The following is a 24,326-nucleotide window of genomic DNA, read 5'->3' as shown; positions in this document are numbered from 1 at the left end:
TATAAATTTCCTCCTGCTTCGAAGGCAGTATATGATTTTTCGCTTTCCAATATAGGTACTTGATGATACGCGCTTTTAAGGTCTATTTTACTGAATATTTTATGTTTAGATACCTTAGCTATAACATCTTCAATAGAAGGGAGTGGATATGCATCTAATAAAGTAAATCTATTTATTGTTTGTGAATAATCTATAACCATACGTTTTTTATGGTGTTCACTACTAGTAACAAGGACTTGTGCTCGCCATGGAGACTGACTAGGTTCAATTATTTTATCTTTTAATAACTTTTGTATCTCTTCATCTATAAATTTTTGATCCATCTCTGACTGTTTCCTAGATCGAATCGCAATAGGTTTCTCGAAAGGTAGTAAATTACTGAATAAGCTAACAGGTTTTATTTTTGGCTTCTATAAGAGTACATAGTTGAAGCGAGGGTTTAAAACCACCAAATTGCATTTCTAATGATTTATGTTCACTTAACATATCATGACCGAGAATAACATCAGAACATAATCCTTCCATCACCATAAGATTGACTTCCACCTTTTGTTTTTGTATTTCTATAGTTAATGCACATCTGCTTTTTACATGTGATATAAGGTTTGACTTGGCCATTGTTATCTTTTGGTGATATGGTGTTTCAATTAAATCATAGTGGTTAACCAGTCGTTTGTCAATAAAACTAGCTGTACTGCCTGTATCTATTAGTGCTCTAGCCATAATTTTGTTATTGATAATAATAGGAACAGTCGCTTTACTTAAATCTGCAGCAGATAGTATGCAGGAGAGTGTTTCGATTGACTGATTTTCGTTGGAGGTAGCTGCGTTGCGTTGAGATTTATTTCGACAGACTTTAGCAAAATGACCCCTCTTACCACATGAAAGACACGTTGAACTGGCTGCTGGACAGAATCTTCGTGGATGTCTTTTTTTTCCACAAAAGTAACAAGACTCAAACGTATTTCTATAATTTGGTGTTGCAGCAACGGTGACATCAGTATTCTTATTGTCAGCAGACATAGAATCCTTTAAAACTGGAATATTAGAACAGTTATTTGTATTATTTATTACAGGATTAGTGTCACGTAGATAATTCTGATTATGAATTTCTGCTAACTCCAGTGATTGAGCTTGCTGGAAGGCCGCATCTAGGGTTAAAGTACTATTTTCTAACAGTCTTTGACGTATTACAGGTGACACCAGTCCGCCTATGAAAGCGTCTCTTATGTATTCACTTTCATTCTGTTCTGCTGTAACTTTATGGAAGTTACATTCTTTCGACAATAGTTTAAGAGCTTGTATATATTGATGAACTGACTCACCGGATTGCTGATATCGCTTCATAAGACGATGTCTTGAATAGATTTCGTTTACAGGTTTTGTAAATAATTGATTTAATTTAAGAATCGCTGTAGTGTAGTTGTTACATTCTTTGATATGTGCATAAAGAATCGGCGATAAGTAATTGACGAGTACTTGGTATTGCTGCTCTGGAGTAATAGGATTATCCTTAGTATTTATAGCACTAATAAAATTCTCAAAAGTTTGTTTCCAATGTATCCATAGCGGAGATTGATCAATATTTGCTGACGGATCTGCATCGAATCTTTCGGGTCTTAGATACTTATCCATTATAGATTATAAGTAATTTTTAGTTTATTAAATTGATATGAATATAGTATTGAATTATTAATTAAAACTAGATTTACCCATTATTAGGCTTTAATAAACTAAAAATTGTACACGACTATTTGACAGATAAAATGTAACTAAAATCTTCTTCTTATATTTAATGGCTTCACGACATTCACCCGTGCCTTAGAAATCTGTTTGATAATCTTGGAACCGATTAGGTGGGCGACGTAGCCTGGTGGAACGACGTGAAGATATATTTGCCTCAGCAGGGGATGGAAGTGCAGGAAATTGATCTGTAAGAGATTGATTAGTAGGAGATTCTTCTGCGGGAGATTGGTCTGTTAGAAATTGGTCAGCAGTAGATTGATCAGTATTAAATGATTCAGTTTCTGCGTTCGGGTTCTGTTCTCTTACAGGTTCATTTAACAAAGGAGGATTAGCTGGAGCCAAGTACCTATTTGAAATTGTAGTTTCTCGACCATTCTGCAAACGCACTTGAGAATAATGTGGGTTTACATTAAGTACCTCTACTTCTTCTACAAACGGATCGTACTTACTCTTCCTCACAAGATTTTTCATGAACACTGTACTTCCTTCCGTTAGCCATGTTGGCATTGATTGGCCATTGGATGACCTTCGTGGATGAGAAAACATTCTCTCGTGGGGTGTGCACCCAGTACTGGTGCATAATAATGAACGAATGCAATGTAATGTCTGAGTAATAACTGACTCCCAAGCACTTATAGGTAGCTTAAGAGACATAAGTGATAGTTGAATAGTTTTCCAAATAATCCCATTATAACGCTCTGTTTGGCCATTTCCTTGAGGATTATAAGGTGATGAATAACTTGTAGCTACTCCTAAGCTACATAAAAATTCCTTTAATTCTGATGAGACAAAGGATGTTCCTCGATCAGAATGCACAAAGGTGGGTACTCCAAAGATTGCAAATAATTGAGTTAATTTTCTTTTAACGGTTTCAGCTGTTAAATCTGGACATGGAAAGGCAAATGGGAAACGAGAATATTCGTCTACTACAGTTAGAATATACTTATTTTGAGTTCTACTTGGAAGAGGCCCCTTAAAGTCCATTGAAATTCGCTCAAATGGTGTAGTAGCCTTTATTAAAGTCCCAGAAGATTTTATGAATCTAGGTTTAATTTCAGCACATACGGGACATAATGTATTTATGCGTTTGATTTCTTCAACAGAAAAGGGCAAATTTTTAGTTCTTACCCAATGTACCATCCGTGTAATACCCGGGTGACAAAGACTGTTATGTAAATCCATTAATGAATTTCTCGATGTCGAAGCTATGACAGTATTTGCTCGTGACAATGCGTCGGCCACGACATTTTCTCTTCCCGGTCGATATATGATGTCAAAGTTGTAACTACTTAATTCAAGACGCCAACGCTGTATCTTCTCATTTTTGATCTTTGATGTATGTTGCTGGTTAAACATGAATGATATAGAACGTTGATCTGTAATCAGTTTGAATGTTCGTCCTATTAGTAATTGTCTCCATTTTCTCAAACTTTCTACAATTGCCGAGGCCTCCTTTTCAATAGCAGGGTGACCCCTTTCGGTAGCAGAAAGTGTTCTTGAAAAGAAAGCTACTGGCCGACCTTCTTGAGATAACGTAGCTGCAATAGCGTAATCTGAAGCGTCAGTTTCTACAGTCATTTGTATGCCGCTTTCAATAGCAGCTACTGTAGATTTAGCTATCTCTATTTTAAGATCTTCAAATGCTTTTATAGCGTCCTCCGTAAGCGGAAATGTATTATGATTGACAAATGGTTGTATTTTGTATGAGAATTTAGGAATCCATTTAGCATAGTGCGCAAACATACCTAGTGCTCGTCGCAAAGAAACAGAATCAGTAGGAATTGGTAGTTCTAGGAGAGGGCGTAAACGTTCCGGATCAGGTTTAATCACTCCGTTACATATGTTGTATCCCAGAAGATTTATAGTAGTCTTTGAAAATTCACTTTTTGTCACGTTTAATGTAAGATTATATTTTGTAGAAATTTCTTCAAATTTTTTAAGTTTTTCATCGTGATCAGTCTGATTTATCCCACAAATCGTGATATCATCGAGATAAGCATAAACTCCTTCTAATTGCTCTGATTTTATGATATTATTAATTGCACGTTGAAATGCGGCCACTCCATTGGTGACACCAAACGGAATTCGTCGAAACTGATATAAATTTCCTCCTGCTTCGAAGGCAGTATATGATTTTTCGCTTTCCAATATAGGTACTTGATGATACGCGCTTTTAAGGTCTATTTTACTGAATATTTTATGTTTAGATACCTTAGCTATAACATCTTCAATAGAAGGGAGTGGATATGCATCTAATAAAGTAAATCTATTTATTGTTTGTGAATAATCTATAACCATACGTTTTTTATGGTGTTCACTACTAGTAACAAGGACTTGTGCTCGCCATGGAGACTGACTAGGTTCAATTATTTTATCTTTTAATAACTTTTGTATCTCTTCATCTATAAATTTTTGATCCATCTCTGACTGTTTCCTAGATCGAATCGCAATAGGTTTCTCGAAAGGTAGTAAATTACTGAATAAGCTAACAGGTTTTATTTTGGCTTCTATAAGAGTACATAGTTGAAGCGAGGGTTTAAAACCACCAAATTGCATTTCTAATGATTTATGTTCACTTAACATATCATGACCGAGAATAACATCAGAACATAATCCTTCCATCACCATAAGATTGACTTCCACCTTTTGTTTTTGTATTTCTATAGTTAATGCACATCTGCTTTTTACATGTGATATAAGGTTTGACTTGGCCATTGTTATCTTTTGGTGATATGGTGTTTCAATTAAATCATAGTGGTTAACCAGTCGTTTGTCAATAAAACTAGCTGTACTGCCTGTATCTATTAGTGCTCTAGCCATAATTTTGTTATTGATAATAATAGGAACAGTCGCTTTACTTAAATCTGCAGCAGATAGTATGCAGGAGAGTGTTTCGATTGACTGATTTTCGTTGGAGGTAGCTGCGTTGCGTTGAGATTTATTTCGACAGACTTTAGCAAAATGACCCCTCTTACCACATGAAAGACACGTTGAACTGGCTGCTGGACAGAATCTTCGTGGATGTCTTTTTTCTCCACAAAAGTAACAAGACTCAAACGTATTTCTATAATTTGGTGTTGCAGCAACGGTGACATCAGTATTCTTATTGTCAGCAGACATAGAATCCTTTAAAACTGGAATATTAGAACAGTTATTTGTATTATTTATTACAGGATTAGTGTCACGTAGATAATTCTGATTATGAATTTCTGCTAACTCCAGTGATTGAGCTTGCTGGAAGGCCGCATCTAGGGTTAAAGTACTATTTTCTAACAGTCTTTGACGTATTACAGGTGACACCAGTCCGCCTATGAAAGCGTCTCTTATGTATTCACTTTCATTCTGTTCTGCTGTAACTTTATGGAAGTTACATTCTTTCGACAATAGTTTAAGAGCTTGTATATATTGATGAACTGACTCACCGGATTGCTGATATCGCTTCATAAGACGATGTCTTGAATAGATTTCGTTTACAGGTTTTGTAAATAATTGATTTAATTTAAGAATCGCTGTAGTGTAGTTGTTACATTCTTTGATATGTGCATAAAGAATCGGCGATAAGTAATTGACGAGTACTTGGTATTGCTGCTCTGGAGTAATAGGATTATCCTTAGTATTTATAGCACTAATAAAATTCTCAAAAGTTTGTTTCCAATGTATCCATAGCGGAGATTGATCAATATTTGCTGACGGATCTGCATCGAATCTTTCGGGTCTTAGATACTTATCCATTATAGATTATAAGTAATTTTTAGTTTATTAAATTGATATGAATATAGTATTGAATTATTAATTAAAACTAGATTTACCCATTATTAGACTTTAATAAACTAAAAATTGTACACGACTATTTGACAGATAAAATGTAACTAAAATCTTCTTCTTATATTTAATGGCTTCACGACAATTACGTCTTAGGTTTTATTTGTGACTGTGAATTATATAGACAAAATAATTACTGAAACAAATATTATTGAGCATATTTTTTTAAAACAATATATATTTACAAAGGAATATCCGATCTACTATATACACTATTATTTAAAAGTAAGTCTATATTTTATTTATTTATTTAAGTCAACAAACAATAGTACAATGTTTGTTATGAAACTTATTAAATAAAATATTACATCATATCTTGAAAGTAAGTTTAATTATTCTTACTGCTGTCTAAAATATTTAATAATTATCCGAAATTGATGTCTGCTAACATGTTGTTGTACCAAAAAATGATAGCAATTTTGCATCTAGAACTGCTTATAAGTAAATATCAATTAATGGCAACTAATATTTACTTTGGAATTTGTTCTAAATACAATGCTTCACTTTAATTTAATCACATTTGCCGTCTTACATTTGGCCATGTTTCTTATCAAATACCTGTCTAATTAAATATATTATTCACGACAAATTCCTTTGATAATATAGTCTGGATAAGGCTTCTTTAGATCATGTTTCTTAGTCTTTCGTAACTCTCCTTTTTTAGTATTTAGTATGTCTTATGTACATTACTTATTAGAAATCCTGTCAGTACTGATGATAATATTTAGGCAAGTTACTAAGGAGAGCTGAAATATAATAATAAAATAAGGTCTACTGAGTGACCTTATTTTATCATCATGCCCAATTTTCCAGGGATTAATATCTGTAACATCTTTCTTGCAATGGCCAATAATTCTTACAGCTAGCAACCATCTTGGGGGAGAGGATAGTTTGTAATAAGACTAGTGGCTATGTTTCTAGAAATATATGATTTGTCGGATTCTATTTTCTGCATTTAGCTTCTCATTTGGACAAATGTGCATGTTACTAAATGTATTAGATTGATCTCCACATGTCCACTTTGGAAACCATTGTGATCAATTACTGCTGAAGTTGCTGCAACCAGCTGACCATCTTGACTTCATTAGTGCAGGCATGTGCACCATCCTATAATCATCTATTAAAAACCCTCAACCCCAGAATTATCACATGTGATAATAAGGTGAAATTTGGTTACTTACATATTAATTTATAATGTTTAATTATAACATGATAGGTCTATAAGAAAAAATAAAACTTTGAATTAAGATAAAAACCATTGTCTATAAGCATAAATGTAATAACAATGCTTTAGAAATAACACACTACATTATTAGCAGTGAATACCTTGTTATCAGTAATAGTCTAATTGATTATACCTACATGTATCTGAAGTGACAGTTTTATTAAGTCATCATATATAAATAGATCCTTGTTTATAATTTGATTATGAATCTTGACTCATCCACAGTTTGGCGTACTGGTGAACAGAGATAGCATGAAAGTCAAGTTCTGTGCAATAACTGTCCCAAGTTACTGATTGTAAACTTAGTTATTATGCTACCAAATTGTTTGCATTCTTGCACAGTGCATAGTATTAGATGTGGGCTTAAATTATTAGAATGATGGTACTTTATGTTCCAAATTCCATTAATTTATCTATACAAAAATATCTTTAATAAACATTCTGATTTGTATAAATTGGCCTTTAAAATCAGCTTTCATCAAATAATGATCTGGCAGACACTATAAGGGATCAATAAAATGCCTTAGTAACCTATAATAATAATAAAAACCTATTTACATCTTCAGTAGTACTGAAGATGTTTTTGTAAGATATGTTTTTTAATGTTACATTAAAAAAATATTTCTTACAATTTAATGCTGATAATTTATTATAAGATTACAAAGATTTCAATTTCAAATGTGTAAATGCAAAACTGTTCAACATTTTAAATAGACATATATAAAATAAAGTAATGTATACTCATAGGAAGAATATTGTAAAATTAATAATGAATTTTTATAATAATTTTCAGATAATGAATCAAAGTAATTCAGAGATACAACAGAGTGGCTTACTTTTAACTCCACAAATGGCCTTTGCCCCAGATGTCAATATGTGTGAGGAAATTGTAGATGCTATACCCCGCATGTCTCCAGTACAAATTCAACAAGAGTACTATGAAAATCTGCCTGATTGTGATTGGGTCCAGTGAGTGTTTTCCATATTTTCTTTTATATGATCAATGTATGTATATATCTTTGTATACAATAAATTCTTATCTAGTGATGCTGCAAAAACTGTCTGACATTCTGTGTTAAGGATTTGTGTAAAACCACCTGATGGAATAAGAATAAAATTTTCCCTCTTCCATCTCTTTATAAGTAAGAGTCTACAGTAATAAGTAAATAGAATTAAGGGATATGTAATTGCTTAATACTACTTAATATAGTAAATGTAATGTGTTGTATATATGTATGTTTTTACTTTTACAGTTATGAGAAAAGTAACAGAAACTACTTGTTACAAAATATTGCTTTTGCTTTATTTGGAGGACCAAGCAGCGAGGGAGAATTGGCGGCACTACCCAGTAATCAATTTGCACATCTGGAGGGATACACATCAAGACAAAAAGAGCAAGTTATGAAAATATTTCAGAAAGTGTCTGAACAGAGTAAGTATACTTATTATGTTAATAATAGTGTTACCAATTACCTTAATTTATTCTGTGACCTTTTTGTGATGTTTTATTTTACTAGTCAATAGTCAACACTGCTAATTCATAAAGTAATTTGTCAAAAAATTAATAAACCTATTAAATTATTTTGTCTTTTTCACTCAAGTATTTTTATTTATTATGAGGTAAGAGGCAAAGTAGTCAAGTAATACTCATATATTATTAGATTGATATATCATACTGTTATATGTAGATAGATAAGAACTTGCATACTATTTTTTGTAATATACAGGATATTACAAAAAATAGTATGCAAGTTCTTATCTATCTACATATATGTGATATACTATATTTAATTTCAGGTAAATATTCACAAAATAATGAAGACATTCTACTGTCAGTATTACTGGTAGTATGTGCGAAACCGAAACCTATAAAGTTCTATGAATTTGAGCCGTCCAATTATTGGCTTGATCTGCATCAGCGGACTGATATCGATATGTGGTGTACACCTGTGTTTAGAGTAAGGAAATGTATTCCTACCACTGTTGGTGGTAAGTATTGATAATGTAAAGGAGTCTGTTTATTTGTTTTGAAATAAAGGAGTCCCGTAGTTCCTCACCTATTAGAAAGGTATATCACATGGGCAAATATAACAAAATATTAGTAAATAGGTTTCTGCAACTGCATGATAAGAAACAGGACAGTATACTTTATCTTTTTAAGACCTTATGACTACAAGTAATTGGATCTAGCCAAAATATATGTATAAATAATTTTATGAAAGAATTTAGAGAGAATGACTTTACTTTCATTCTAAATATTTTAGAAACTTGTTAGTGCCCATAGATTCGTATAGAATTACGTAAGTAATTAATGTAGGAATTAATTTTTCAATTGTGGCTAACTAGTAAACCTTTAAGTGCAGTAATTAGTGTTGTTTGAAGTAGTTTTAATAAATACAATAATATTATTTTACAATATTACAGCTAAGTGTTGCAAAGTTTATATAGATGATAATGGAAGAGTATATTATGATTGGGAATCTTATATAATGAACAATACACAACCTAAATGTGTACTTATTGTGCCTGAAAATGGTGAATATAATGGGACCATTATAGAGGTAAGTAATATTTACTTTATTTAGTAATTATAAACCAACTACCAGCCAACCAATTTAATACAATATTATAAATACTATTGTATATATCCAGAATTGTGTATCTGTGTGTAAATTTTATTCATATCTGTTTAAGTGAGTTTGGCCAGCATACAAATGTATAATAAAAGCATGCTGTTTTAGTAGAAAGTTAAATGGTTCTGATTTTCCTTATTTAATTGTAATTTAATTATTGTTCCAACAAGAAAAGTACTTCAAAACTAAATTTAATGAAATAAATGTTCGCCCGAAACAGAAACTGATGTTTTATAAAATTAATTTTGTCAAGTCATGATAAATTCATTAAACTTTTATCAAATTTAATCTGGTAGTGATCAGTAGTTTTAAAATTGTCCAACTACTACTACAGGAAGAAAAAGCATTCGCTGTGAGATTGACGGTCGTACCATCGCCTACACTTGGTATAAAGGCACGAGTGCTTAGTTCAGCGGACACTGCCAGTACTGTCGCGTCAATAGGCGCTCTCGGTGTTCTGGGCGTAGCAGCGTTTACCCCGGTGGGTCCCGCAGTGCTAGCAGGCGCTGCTGTGGCGTCAGTTGCTACCGGAGTGTACGGCCTAATGCGCTCGTCTCTGCATCTGAGAGATAGAAGTGTCCATGAACAGGTGATTGTTTGATATCTGAATGTTATTAATTTTATTCTACTCATACCTTACCGTTATTCCGCAGGATAATCTTTGAACCTATATACAATCAATTTGCAGACAATCAGCCCGACGGACGCAGAAGCTCGCGGTAGCTGGCTGAATATCGCAGCGTCAAGCGTGGGTCTTGCCGCCGGTGCAGCTTCAAATATGCTGTCTCGCTCCGCTGCAGCCGGGACTAATCTCACTAAGGTACATATATAACAAACTTTTAAATTGAAATTATTTGTGCAGTACAAATAACAAAGATCTAAGACTGAATAACATGTTTCACTGCCTTCTGCAACTATGATTGAAGGAAAAAAGAACATATTATTCAACGATTTCATAAATAATTAATCTTCGTCATCTAGAAATTCATTTATATTATAATGATAGTTATCTTCTAATAAATATTTTCAAAGTTAATTTAAACTGTATAGTGTCATCAATAAGGTTTAGTCTTTTAGGTATTTTATTGCACACTCGGATTCTATTTTATATTTTATCTATCACTGAATAAACTTTGCAGGTTATAGTATTGGCTTAATTTGTATTGTATAAGTTAAATTTTTTGTGCACATCTTTAATTTTAGACGGGACAAGCTCTTGCGGTGTCTGTGGAAGTTCTTCGACATGCAAACTTGGTTACTGGCGGTGCTGGAGTCGTCAACAGTCTTGTGCATATAATTTCAAAGGTATTGTGTACATTTTTATGGATTAATAGAATAATGCAACTGGCGTTAACGGTACGCTTGCGAGCCGCCAATGAAGGATAAAATAGGAATAGGATAGATAGAATGTGAGTGTTATATATATGTAATGTTGAATTTCTTGTTCAATTAACCCATCGGGCGAATTGAACAAGAAATTACTATGATGGTTTTCAGGGGAAACCGCGTGAAATGTGAGAATGTTTGAAATAGTAGTTTGCTAGCGAGGATTTCATTAATTCCCGATGCTACTCCCTTCCAATCAAAATTACAATCACTTATTTGTTCAAGATTTCATCTTCTGGTTTTGTAACTAGTTTTGGACAAGTACAAAACTTAAATATTCGTGTGGTTAAGATTTCCGAAATAATTGAGTAAAATTAAAAATTAAAACTTGAGCAGAAATGAAATAATTCGTACATTAATTATTTTAAATATTGCATTACTCATTTTTCTGAGTTTTAGATGCATATACGGTACTTTATCAAAAAAATAATTTAATGATTTTTGTCTGTTTGTTATTGCTAATTTCGAAACGGCTAGACCGATTTTGGCGGGACATGCACTCGCAGACAGAATATAGAATAGGGAGTAACTTAAGCTACTTTTATTTTAGAATATTTATTTAGAAGAATTCCACTCGGTTTAAGTCTGGAGTAACAGCTAGTTAATTAATATAATAGTAGACGACGATTAAATTAATAATTCTCTTTTGGATATCTTTTTTAACATTTAAAATTCTCTTCATATATTCTGAATGTTGATCTACTTAATTTCATCCAAATTCCTTCAGCCTTTCGCCTTATTACATTTTTATTACATTATATGAATGACAAAGATATATATATACTATCTATCTATGAAAAGTTCGTCAGTTTATTACTAGGTAATGGATTTATAATTATATAATGAATATTATTTATACTATTTTTAGTATCAAATACACGGCGAGAAACCAACAAAATTAGAATTGTTCCAATTCACGGCAGCCACCTTGTTCTTCTGTAACGCTGTTATGTCCAATCGCACTGCTCAGAGCATTATCGAGGAGGCTCAGGCCACTACTATAAATAATTATCGTGCCAATCTACGGAGTAACAGACACAGGTATGGTAATCAATACGTTTTATTTTGAAATTAAACAATAAATAGGACAATATATTCAACAATTTATGATTTATTATAAAAACTATATAAATTCCCTTAACTTGGGTGTAGTTTCAATATTACAATACCGGCAACGATTTAAATCAGTTCTAAGGTATGAGCAATAATGGTCAACTAATTAGAAACAACAACAAAAAAGTATAAAAAACTATATTTTTTAAGTATTAGTAATTTGTATTATTATTTACGAGATAGCTACTACCCACAGCCTACCAATAGCTATAATTAATATTTAGTGGCATATCCTTATTTTTAATAACAGCACTGCAACGACATGGCATAGATTCAATCTATTTCATACATTTTTCTATAGAGGGAAAGAATTCCATGCTTCAACAAATGCTTCATATAGTTCGTTTTGACTGGTGTTACGTTTATTTAAGACTGTATTTTTAACAATATACCAGAGATTTTCTATTTTTGGCCAGTCTAAAACGGATGTATGCGGTTTGCTAAGAAAATATTTGGCGCTATTGACAGTGTTTTAGGGTCATTGTCATCCTGAAAGATCTAGTTTACAGGCAACGATAGTCCGAGTTGAGAATCATTCTGTGGTCTAACATATATTTGTACTGACATTGATTCATTGCAACTTCAATCTTCCAAATGGTATCAACTCCAAATCCGGAAAAACATCCCCAAACTATAATGTTAGCGCCACCGTGCTTGACCATACTCCTTGTGTATATATTATTAAAAGCATTATTTAAAGAACGTCTAACATAGCGGTTTCATCGGAATTTACCATATTTATTTTTGTTTCATCTGAAAATAACACTTTTTTCCTTTCTCGTACTGTCCAATTACTATATTCTTCAGCAAATAATAATTGCTTCTCTCGGTGTTGCTTGGTAAGAAGCGGTACCTTTCGAGAGGTTCATCCAAACAATTTAGCTTCCACTAATCTTTGGCGTATCAGTCTTGACGAGATGTTTCTCGGGTCATCAGACAAAAAACTTCATTTTTAATCTGGTTGGAGCCTTTAAATGGGTCTTTTTTAGCAACACGAACGATTAGCTTATCCTCTCTCGGAGAGATTTTCTTAACCTAACCTTTCTAAGACCATTTTCAACTGTTTCATCATTTCTATGTGTTTTCTATAGATCAATTGCATTAAAAACTTTATTAATATAACAATGTAAATGCTTAGCTATTCTTCTGTACGCCCATTTATGATCTACATGTGAATTTACAATTATTTGCCTAGTTGACGCGTCACAATTTTTATTTTTGCCCATTTTGAACAAAATACAATTCAGATAAAATTTTGAATTGCCACCAAAATAATAGAAAAAGTTAAGAAAGAAATATTATTTATCAATTTCAAAAAAAGAACGAGTTATGGATGTTTTTTTAAAATGTTTCTAATTAGGTGTCCAAGTGGCAAGTAACAGTAAAAAAACTCCTACATGTTTAAGACTTATTTTATAATTGAAAGTAAAATATGTTTTATATTTTATCCATTTAATGAGTTTTTAATTTAAGTGGCTATATTATTGCATGATTATTAATTATTGAATGTGTATATTTTATTATGATAATTTGTACGTTTAAGCTATACTTTCTTAATTCCTAAGAAGTGTTTCTAATTATATGACCACCACTGTGTATCATATTACAGGAGAATATTCGACAAGCTGAGTGCTGAATCTAGAAGAACTCAAGGCAATGTTCAAGGAAACACTGAAGTCATTAGAGGAATAAAGAACATTGTAGACAAAGATCAATATTTCGCAGATGTATTGAGAATAAATAAAGATGTGAATGAACACAAACTAAGAATTTCAATGACAGCTGATGGCAACGTCAATATAAATTCTCAACACAAATTCCATCCTTCGCAATTGGCTAACATTGCTAAAGAAGAGAGAACCCAATTATTTACCACATTAGGTCCAGCAACTGTCGATTCTGGTAATGTACCCACACGGATCGTAACTTCCACAACTGCTATTGGACCACGCATTAATGGCGAAGAAGAGAGTAACATAATGGTGGGCATACATCCTGGCGAAGTATTACGTATCGGCACATTATTAGTACGGGTTAGCGCGTCTGGTGCAGAAAATATTGCGTTGCTTCTAGAAAATCTTAGCCAAGATGTTTACGCGAATTTGATGACTGTCACATTCAATATGCTGTCTAAACTACTACCAGAAGAAATAGCAAAATTACGATTGCTTAGCCCAGAGGAAGACCTAATCGTTCAAGTAGTAAAATTTGTCTTCAACTATATGAAGCATGAGAGGCCTCTAGGAGATGTTTGTCAAGAAACTGATAATGGAATCTGTATTGTATTAAAACAGTTTTTCCAGGAGGGAGTTGTACGCCAAGACACTATTCTGTTCCTGAAGAACCGTCTTATGGAGTGGATTGATGAAGAAATTGATAAAATAAGTCAGATTTACCCCAGTAAGAATCAAATAATTTGTTCCATTTGTGAAGGTGTAAGGTTCGCTTGATGTATTGATTCAATCATTACCTTGCAAACACAAATTAACGGACATTAAAGATCTAAGGTGCAGTATGAGCTTTGATATTTTAAAAATTTATGTAAGTAATTATTGTTTTCTGTTAATATTAAACAACAATTTAAACCTTAATCTTATTGATTAGAGAGTAGTTGATTAGAAGGCACGTAATTTAGACTATGGCCTTATGTAATCAATTAGAAGATATACACATATATCTATAGATATACACATATGTCTACAATGAATTGAACAACACAAAGCATATTTGAAGTATAATATGTTAGCTTATTAAGTTGCTTTTGTGAAAAAATTATCTTAAAATAAAATTTTATGTAATACACACAATTTATTGTGATTCAGAAATTTTTCACTATTCATAGACAACTTGGTTAAAAATATTCTTTACAAGATGTAGTCACATCGTAATTAATCGTAGATAATTTAATATTACAGAATGATATTGAGATATTACCACAAAACGAAGATACATATGTATAAACATAAGAAAAATAATACATATCAATTTTACTGAAATTTATATACCTTTAAATATTTTTATTTTTTATAAATATTAATGAAGACACAAGCCGTGCCTTATAGAAGAGTATAACAATAAGAAAAAAATATAGTACCTTTTAAATTGATCTTTCATTGAGTTCACGAAGATAAATTCTTAAACATATTCTACTAGTCATTTTTGTACATAACATTGTGTGAATATTTTGTACAATAAAAAAAATATTAGAAGTAAACAAGCTTCATAATTTTTGTTATACACGATGTGCTCCTTAGAGAATGTTGTTATGTTTAATTTATGTTCCAGATGGAATTCAGACTGTTATACTTCGTCTTTTAATCCTCTTATGTGATATATATTTTTTAAATGGCATGTTATAAGTAAACTATAAACCTACAATCAGTGAAAAAGAACTGTTAAAAGAGTTTCTTGTTAATTGATAATGTATTATTATTGTTGATTTAGAATTTATATATTAATATATACCCCTGTTTTGTAAAAATATATAAAAGTATTTTCAAATGCGTATATATGTATAAATTATATTACGTCATAGAGACTATCATATCTAGTTTAGTATTTGTAATTTAGCTTGAAGCAGATCGCTTTTATGAGCTTCATAGTGTCATTGTCTATAATTATGTACGCGTCAGTTGAATCTGCTAATATAATCTCTCAAAATGATTATTATTTTTTGGTAGTCCTTATTTTTATCATATTCTTTTAATTTAAGATATAAGTATGCAAATATTATAGTTGTTGCATTGTTTGACTATGCAATGCATTAGAATATCTATATAAAAACTTATTTATTATATATTTTTTTATTTACAATTCTCATATTATGGAAATGATATAGATATAAAAATACCAACCAAAACCATGTGTATGAAGCAGTAATATTTATTATAATTTATAATATTTATTACGGGAAGAACTTAGGTACTTCTTGTTGCCAATTGATAATCTCATTTTGTTACATGTGCAGTTAGAAATATTGTAAGATTATTTCGATTTTTATTTTTAATAGAATTAGCAACACATGAAAAGCGTTACTGGCGTCGTAATGTACTTATATGAAGTAGATCTTCATATATCAGAAATATTCTATAATAACTTACATTCCTAAGAATATGATTATATTATTACTCTTTTGTATGTTATGTTGGGTTAGTTATTTTACTTTACAATTAGTTTCATTTTTATTGGATATTGAATCGAACACAATTAGTATTAAGAACACAAAACTTTCCTGATATGTAAGCACTAGCCATTGTTCCATATATATATAAATACTGCTGTGATAGTTAAAATACTGTGCCTTATTTATCTAAACTATTTCATTTTCTTATTGTAAATCCACATATAGTATATTTGGTAATTCAAACTTGACACTAAAATAAACTGTAATTATTCTTTGTTGATCTTTAACTTACTCATCTCTTTATGATAGCTACATAGAAAGTATTTAATGTCTTTCTATACAATGGTATCTATTTAGTGCAGTATCAGACAATGAAATGCGAATAATAATTAATTCTTTTTTTTAAACACTTTAGGAGCATAGACTATTATAAAACACGGGTAAAGAATGTGGGCTCACACGTCGCTGTAATATCCATTAAAAACCCCACCCCGTTCATTACCAACAATCGTCAAGGCATCGAAGTATGGAAATAAAAATAACGGCTATTATAATTTATAATAGGTGGATCCCTAGTATATATACTAGATACTTTCTGTAGTCGTATAAAAATATATAGAAGTGGTTTATCGAAAGTAACGACTTATGGATCGGGAATTGTCCCGATCCATAATGTCCGTTGTTTCTTTTCTATTGAGAAAAGAAACATGTGTATATCTGAAATATTTTAATAATAATAACTGGAATTTCAATCCACGCCATATGGTTCCAAGCTAAGCAAAACTTATGCAGGGACATTAGACAATGGATATAAATACTTAGATACATTTTTGTTGTATTTTAAGTGCATCTATAATATTTATAGAAAACACCCAGACCGACACAAAGAATCGTACTTACGTTTGCGAAGGATTGAACCCGTTACCATTAAAAGGCGGCGTGCTATAGATCACTGAGGCTTTCAGGTAAATAAATGAGTTATATATACATATATTAAAAAATAATAAAATGGCTGTTGTAAATGATAAAGGTAGGCGAGAAAGGGATTGCTAGTAATGTGGACTAATGATCTTATTGCTAGCAATGTAACATGTCAGGTTATCACCACAGGGTTTCTCCTAGAAATAAATTCTTTGATATTTTCACGATGGGCAAAAGTTGTGCTCATCTTGTCATTCTCCACTCGGCCTCGCCAGCGTAAACCGTTAACGCAGGCACGTGCACCATTCCATTATAATCCATAAAAAAAAATGTTAAGGGTGTAGAGTGCTTTTCTACATCATTTATTAATTATGTACTCCCAGCATTTACTCGTATAATTGTTATTTGGATACAGGACAACCAAAGAATATACTACTCAAGAGAGGACAACCAACAACGACAATGAGATGAGAACAGTTAACCACAGACAACGTAAATAGAGTATCTAGTAGATTTTTTATTTAAAGCACTAGAACACAATTTAATGGATTATTATATTCAACTGTAAATACAAAAATGTATTTACCTATCTATAAATCTTACAAGAAACCATCAATAACTTGTTCTTATTTTGGACCCCTCGCTTAGTTATTTTATACTAGTAAACTTGATAAGAGTATGTAATATTATGTTATCTGTGATAGTAGTCGTTAATTTGATAATCTCCTATTTAAAACTATTTTAAAATATGACATTATTTTCGAATAGTCCCTAACTCGTATTTACAAGATATGTAAATAAATACACTATGGAAGGACAACTAAAAACAAATACAGTTAATAAAAACCATTTATCTATTTACGATTAATTTATCGTTCTCTAGAATGTCACAAAATAAATTATATATATTATTAGTTAAAAATGATATGAAGCAAAAGATTTTAAGGTTGGCAACCCTGAATTGAAATACAAGAATACATTGGTGAATAATTTTATTTGTCACCTGGCAACATCTTGTGGTTATGCTTGGTGAGTCCCCGCCATATAATTACACATTCTGAAATACTGTCTATAGTATAGATACATTCTACAACAGCCAATCGCAGTTTGTTTTCGTACTACGCCGCATTTACTCGGTGAGTTGTCACGACTGTATTTTAATTATAAATATTAAATTAATTTAGTACAGTTTCATTATTGATTATTAGGATCATGGTAATCTTTAATTAATTATGTTATTTATCATTCATCATATCATTTTGGTGATGTCATAGTGAATTATAATATACCGATAAAATATTAAAAAAGTGTGTCACTAGTAAATGTAAATAATCTTTAGCAGGGTTGCCAACCATAATTATTCTCATACTGGTACTGTATATTTTGTGTTAAGTGATGTTTCGTTTTGCATGCAAGGGCATTATTTTTGTTATAGAATTTTGTATTTAATAATCTTTATTTTTTATATATTGCTTTATATATTGCTCATTAAACCCTAAACTTGATTGAATTTTATTCTAAAATTACACAATAATAGGTATTGGCATCCTTCCGAACCCATCAATGGTATTACGTGCGACACAATGTTAAAAAAATGTCCGTAATGTTGTCCATGTACATAGACAACGGTTACCAATTAGCATCAGCTGTACCATCAACGTATTGATCGTTCTATTTACACAAATATAAATGACATGTTATTACAAACGTACCAGTCTGAATATATAGACACGAAACGTTTTGCTTTTATAGGTAAAAAAACTTTTGATTGGCAACCCTGAACGTATACTACATGTATATAAGAAATTATAGTATACAAACTAGGTATGTTTTGTGTGTAGCATGTCGTGAATAAAACATGTTTAAAAGTAGCCATAGAGGAAAATGTATAAATAGTTGCAGTGGCGCGGCGGCCTGCGCCATGTGTTAAAATTGTCTATACCCTACTAGTATATTTTTATATAGTTTGCGATGTTAAAATTCTATACAAATCATAACATTAGTCTGTTTCAATTTAGAATAACATACTAAAATTGATTTTGACCTTGTAAGTTATTTATTTATGTAGTCTTTTTGGAGTCAGTAGCCAAATAAAACCGTGAAAAGCTATCACTAAAGATTAATATTAATAATCAATTAAAATCATACATTTCATCGATAATATAATACGATTATTACGATTTAAAATTGCTTTATTATGCATACTAACAAAATGTGATTAGTACTTTTTGTCGAAAGTTCAGACCGCATTATTTTTTTTTCTTTGTGTATATTGGGTAATACATACGTAAAATAGTAGTTAGAATTATTGCTATTTTCCGGCAAGTTTTATATTAACCTTAATAAAATATGTAATGTTACCTTGTCTGTGATAAAGGTAAGCGATTATTCACTTCAGGAATTGGGGTAGGTATCTCTTATTATTATATTGTTTTTATATTTTTATCTTAAGTCGAAAACTACGCATTATAAAAATCTTATTTGAATAAATTAAAGGAATATTACAATATCGATTTTAATTCCAAATATTAAATCAATGGTATTGCAAATTCAAAATTAGATCTGCGACTCACTGCGACAAATGGACGGACAGACAAACACCAAAACGATTCCATTTTACTTTTAATTTCAAATATTTTAAACATATAATAGTTGCGAAGTACTTTGTAATGTGAAATTCGCATTCAGTCAGATCACGATGCTGAATAATTGTATGGCTATAAATAAGTGTGACTTAACGTGAATGACTAATATTTGGCCCGTTGCCTCTGGTTATTAGAGCTGTTGCAAATGTTACGTACCTACTAAGTTCAAAGTAACGATTACGCATATAAAGAAGTTGTCGTTGCTTAGAATACAAAGCTACGACAACTTTATTAGTGAAATAAAACATTAAAAGAAAAATGTATTCCTAATAAAGAATACATTCCTTGTTTTAATGTTTTATTTCAATCAAATAATGTACCTAACACTTGGGTACTCTTGTACTTAGTTACTCCATAGTTACTTTGTAACTCGTGTACAGTATTTTGACAATAGTTTTTGTACGTACTAATCACAGTTATCTAACCTGTTACTCTAATAATATAGTATATTGTAGTATTATACTATATATACTTAATTACTGTGGGTAACCTACCTAGTTCCTTCATATTAATAATAACGATGGACGTAAAAATGTAACAATTAGTAGTAAAAATAAAGAGTGTCGGCCTAAAAAACAAATATAATAATCGGCCTAAATCCGATAGAACTCTGTCAAAATTATTTAGTAACTTAACAATACTGTTGTAAGGAATACTATTAGTTACTTAAGGGGGTCTTCCTATGTGATGGGTTGAAAAAATCGATTTTTTTTTTCATAAATTGCTCCCTTAACATGTCTAGAATACGGTAGTAAAGCGATTTTAGAAAATTCGAAGTCGTTTTAAAGATACAGCAGGTAAAAGAAAGAGCGGTTCGGAGCGGTGAGTTGGCAGTTAGAGACCGGGCCTATTGTGTACCGTCGGCTTTATACCTGGCCTCCCTTTTATTAATATATTTGTTTATACAAGTTTAGACACGTTTCTACAGACTTAAACAGAAATTTCTATTGTTATAATATTTTACCGAAGTTATTTTAGTCTTGGTTGAACTTCGAAGAGAGCAACAGCTACAAATTATTTTTTTTCATAATGAGTGGACGGAAAGGAAGTACGAGTGGAGATGTTCATCCTGGTCGTAGTAAAAAAAGAAAGTTTAGTGGAAAACCGTTTTACCCACCGAAATGATACTATTGTGTTTACATCAGTTTTTTTTTTTTTTTTTCAGATAAGCCGATCAGCCGGAATCGTGGAGGAAGTGGGAGCTCTTTTTTTCGAGGCGGGAGTGTTCAGAGCACTGTAACTCTAGTTTGACTGAATATTTTTAGCTGAAATTTTATATTTTATATTTACATAGGAAGACCCCCTTAAAGGATATTTTAGGATTTTTTTTCTACGACCAGTAAATATTTAGAGCTTCAAGTTTTTTATCATTTATTAACACATATTTGGACAGTATAAATATAAAATTTCAGCTAAAAATATTCAGTCAAACTAGAGTTACAGCGCTCTGAACACCCCCGCCTCGAAAAAAAAGAGCTCCCACTTCCTCCACGATTCCGGCTGATCGGCTTATCTGAAAAAAAAAAAAACGGCGTTTTAATTTGTAGGCTTAAAAGCACGGAATGACCTATAATCAAATGAATATAAAAAAAATTGGATTTTTGATAGACATTTGAAATAAAAGTTGCAAATTAGGCGTTTTTTTTTTTTTTTTTGTTTTTTTTTTTATAAAAAAATCGAAGTTTTGAAAATTTTCGATTGATAATAGTTCATTCCATGCGTTTACATATATTGAGTGTGCCCTGTAAATTTCAAGTAATTCGGTCCAGCCGTTTCTGAGATACAATGGAGGAAAGTTTGAAAAACACAGTTTTGAGAAAAACGCGTTTAAAGTTTCAAGTCCGTTAAAAACTATTAAAATATCAACTTACTCTTAATCGGCGATGCCTGGTCCATAGAGTATTCCTTCCTCTTCCTCGTGAAACTCTTTTAAAGCAGATTGTTCAGCTCTTGAGTCAATCCTGGCTTGTTTAACGACATCACTTACGCGCCGCTCAGAGCGTAAGATTCGCTTTTCATCCCGTTTCTCAACATATACGCTTGGGCTTCACGACCAAATCAGGCATCCCATAATCGACATAACTTTTAAAATACCTTGAAAACCTTCATTAAAGATAATAACTGCTAAGTAGCTAGCAATTTCAACAACTTTGGGACCAGAATGAATGTTTAGGAGCGAAAGTCCAAATCAAAGAATACAAAGATCGTTATTGTTTTGTGTCTCTGCTCCTAAACAACGAATTAATAATTCTTTCGATAAATCTTCGAAAACCGGTTTGATAGCTTCTTGGACTTGCGGAATTAGAGGTGGTTTATCGTGATGAAATTGGTCCAGTTCATTATTAGCTTCAGCCTTATGCCATTTACACCAACTGTCTTCGCCTTCTGGACAAAATTGATGCTGAGGGTTTTCATCAGAAGAACATTTGTGATAGTACGTTGCCCAAACTTCTTTTCTCATATCTTCAAGCGAATCTGGATGGCGTTGAATTGCTAATCCGTAGAATTTTGTAATTTCTTGGATAACTTTCTTGGATAGACTAAAATAACTTCGGTAAAATATTATAACAATAGAAATTTCTGTTTAAGTCTGTAGAAACGTGTCTAAACTTGTATAAACAAATATATTAATAAAAGGGAGGCCAGGTATAAAGCCGACGGTACACAATAGGCCCGGTCTCTAACTGCCAACTCACCGCTCCGAACCGCTCTTTCTTTTACCTGCTGTATCTTTAAAACGACTTCGAATTTTCTAAAATCGCTTTACTACCGTATTCTAGACATGTTAAGGGAGCAATTTATGAAAAAAAAAAAAACGATTTTTTCAACCCATCACATAGGAAGACCCCTTAAGTTACAAGTACGTACGGATACTGCATTTTTGTCATTACTTATAGCTCTATTTATTGCGTTACGTTTTATTATTCTCATATCTATGATTATACAAGGAACTAAAGAATTTTAATAGAACTACAAAACAAACAAGTAGTATTTAAATTCATAAATCCTATCCATATTATACTAAATATATCGCCTTAAATAACAACAACCTAGATATTGCATCTAGGTTGTATAACAATATTTTACAGTAAGTATCTTTACTACGTCCACCCTATACACAATACAATTTTCTTTATTTAAGGCGATATATTTAGTATTATTACTAATTATATCGCCTTAAATAAAGAACTACTAATATTATTTACTAATTTACTTTTTATAAACAACTTTATCCAATATAAAGGTTTATTTTCAATTTATTCATTATTCAATTATTCAAATTATTTACAGACTTAACAAACACTAATGAAATTTATACATATATTTATTTATTTATTTTATTAAGAAGATTAACGGTGTAATTTTCCATATTACTTGTCATATCAAATTATCTTATGCCAATTAATCTTCGCCAATAGTATTTTTAGATTAAATTTTTCATTATCCAATTTTAAGAAATCGAAGTAATCACGTGACAGTTTTTCAGTTCTAGTTATACAGTACAAGTAAATAGACTAACATACCCACAAGTAGCGATGTATCCACAGAACACACAAATAAAAAACGGCTATGTACCGTTAAAATTGGTTACATATTAGTTTGCTAACTGAGGCAGTGCTGGAACAAACAGGTCAATATCATGTGGTACTTGGTTAAAGGATTTACATGCTCGTAAAACGAAAGTGTTCTCTCTGTATCTGGTCCTGACTATAGGGACACTTAATATGGCTCTTTGTCTAAGTCTTAGGGTATTAGTTATTTTTGATAGCACTCCGAGCAATCAATTCTTCCGCAATATTCACTTAAGATAACAGATATATCGTTAATATTGCGTCTCATATACAGGTGTAGAAAGCGACACTTTCTACATCTGTCATAGTAATCTACAGAGCGTCGTTTTCATTTAAAATACAAGTACGCAAGAAATATTTTCTGGATGGCTTCTATACGGGATTTATAAACCACTCTAGTGCGGATTCCATATTTGGGATGCGTACTCTAAGTGACTTCGAACATATGCGCAATACAATACTTTTAAGGTTTTAATGTTGTTAAAGTTTATTGATCTACGTATGATAAACCCAAGAGCCTTAGAGGCCCTGCTAACAATATAATTTACATGTTTATCAAATAAGAGCTTGCTGTCGTGAATCACACCGAGGTCTCTAAATTCCGATATTTGTGCTATATTCTGATTTTTTAAAGTATAGCCCATGTTTAATGTTCGATGACATCGAGTAAATGACATGTAAAAACATTTCGATACATTGAGATCTAATTTGTTATTATTGCAATAAGACTCGAAGTTAACAAGGTGTGCTTGTAGATCTTTTATATCTTGACTACTGCGAATTACTTTCAGAATTTTCATAATACTAAAAACCCTTCTAATTCAGAATTGTATTTTCTTAACTCTTTCACTTTAGGTGATTAGTGTAGATAACGATAGGAGAATTACTCTGAAGAGAAATAAAGCAAAAGCTAAACTACTTACAAGAAATAAACAGTTCGAAAACAAAACCTAGCTTGGTATCGTGAAATGGACGGATAGTATTTTTATATAGTAGGTAGGTAGGTAATACTCATGTAGAGCTTACTGTCATCATTATAGTATCTAAACAGTTCCAAATTTCAAATGTATAATACCTACTTTCTTAAATATAGAGCTATGGTCTAAGAGCAATACTTTTAACGCAAATACTGAAGTATGT

The 24,326-nt window shown here is 31.6% G+C and overlaps 4 protein-coding genes across 4 annotated transcripts; 1 reads left to right on the top strand and 3 right to left on the bottom strand.

Annotated features, from left to right (window-relative positions):
* Positions 1 to 505: 505 nt before the first annotated feature.
* On the bottom strand, positions 506 to 1,996 carry LOC131841527 (uncharacterized). The gene is made up of 2 exons (XM_059189840.1): positions 696 to 1,996; positions 506 to 624 (listed from the first exon to the last, which is right to left on the bottom strand). Exons 1-2 carry the CDS (start codon positions 1,633 to 1,635, stop codon positions 506 to 508), a joined length of 1,059 nt encoding a protein of 352 aa, XP_059045823.1. The 5' UTR covers positions 1,636 to 1,996.
* LOC131841526 (uncharacterized) lies at positions 1,822 to 4,243 on the bottom strand. Its single transcript, XM_059189839.1, has one exon. The coding sequence runs from the start codon at positions 4,165 to 4,167 to the stop codon at positions 1,822 to 1,824; it is 2,346 nt and encodes a 781-aa protein (XP_059045822.1). The 5' UTR covers positions 4,168 to 4,243.
* Positions 4,244 to 4,245: 2 nt separating this feature from the next.
* On the bottom strand, positions 4,246 to 5,529 carry LOC131841524 (uncharacterized; the record flags this gene model as incomplete). The annotated part of the gene is made up of 1 exon (XM_059189838.1): positions 4,246 to 5,529. A coding segment is annotated over exon 1 (1,233 nt), but the record flags the coding sequence as incomplete, so codon positions are not given.
* A 141-nt stretch (positions 5,530 to 5,670) lies between these two features.
* On the top strand, positions 5,671 to 15,295 carry LOC131841521 (uncharacterized). Its single transcript, XM_059189836.1, has 10 exons — positions 5,671 to 5,793; positions 7,587 to 7,762; positions 8,047 to 8,225; positions 8,591 to 8,782; positions 9,218 to 9,354; positions 9,761 to 10,015; positions 10,115 to 10,246; positions 10,630 to 10,731; positions 11,681 to 11,853; positions 13,535 to 15,295. Exons 2-10 carry the CDS (start codon positions 7,590 to 7,592, stop codon positions 14,373 to 14,375), a joined length of 2,184 nt encoding a protein of 727 aa, XP_059045819.1. The 5' UTR covers positions 5,671 to 5,793; positions 7,587 to 7,589; the 3' UTR covers positions 14,376 to 15,295.
* Positions 15,296 to 24,326: the final 9,031 nt, after the last annotated feature.

Source organism: Achroia grisella, unplaced genomic scaffold (genome assembly GCF_030625045.1).
Source record: "Achroia grisella isolate CSIRO2021 unplaced genomic scaffold, CSIRO_AGI_Agris_v1 utg18268, whole genome shotgun sequence".
Classification (NCBI taxonomy): Eukaryota; Metazoa; Arthropoda; class Insecta; order Lepidoptera; family Pyralidae; genus Achroia; species Achroia grisella.
Note: the sequence above shows the minus strand (reverse complement) of the source record. Positions and strands in the feature narration are given on the sequence as shown.

Excerpts from the sequence above, each read along its gene's own strand:
- LOC131841527 (XM_059189840.1), bottom strand. The coding sequence starts at position 1,635 with ATGGATAAGTATCTAAGACCCGAAAGATTCGATGCAGATCCGTCAGCA. Across the intron at positions 625-695 it reads AGCACTAATAGATACAGGCA|ATAACAATGGCCAAGTCAAA; the intron begins GTACAGCTAGTT and ends TATCACCAAAAG.
- LOC131841526 (XM_059189839.1), bottom strand. The coding sequence starts at position 4,167 with ATGGATCAAAAATTTATAGATGAAGAGATACAAAAGTTATTAAAAGAT.
- LOC131841521 (XM_059189836.1), top strand. The coding sequence starts at position 7,590 with ATGAATCAAAGTAATTCAGAGATACAACAGAGTGGCTTACTTTTAACT. Across the intron at positions 10,247-10,629 it reads CCGGGACTAATCTCACTAAG|ACGGGACAAGCTCTTGCGGT; the intron begins GTACATATATAA and ends CTTTAATTTTAG. Across the intron at positions 11,854-13,534 it reads CTACGGAGTAACAGACACAG|GAGAATATTCGACAAGCTGA; the intron begins GTATGGTAATCA and ends ATCATATTACAG.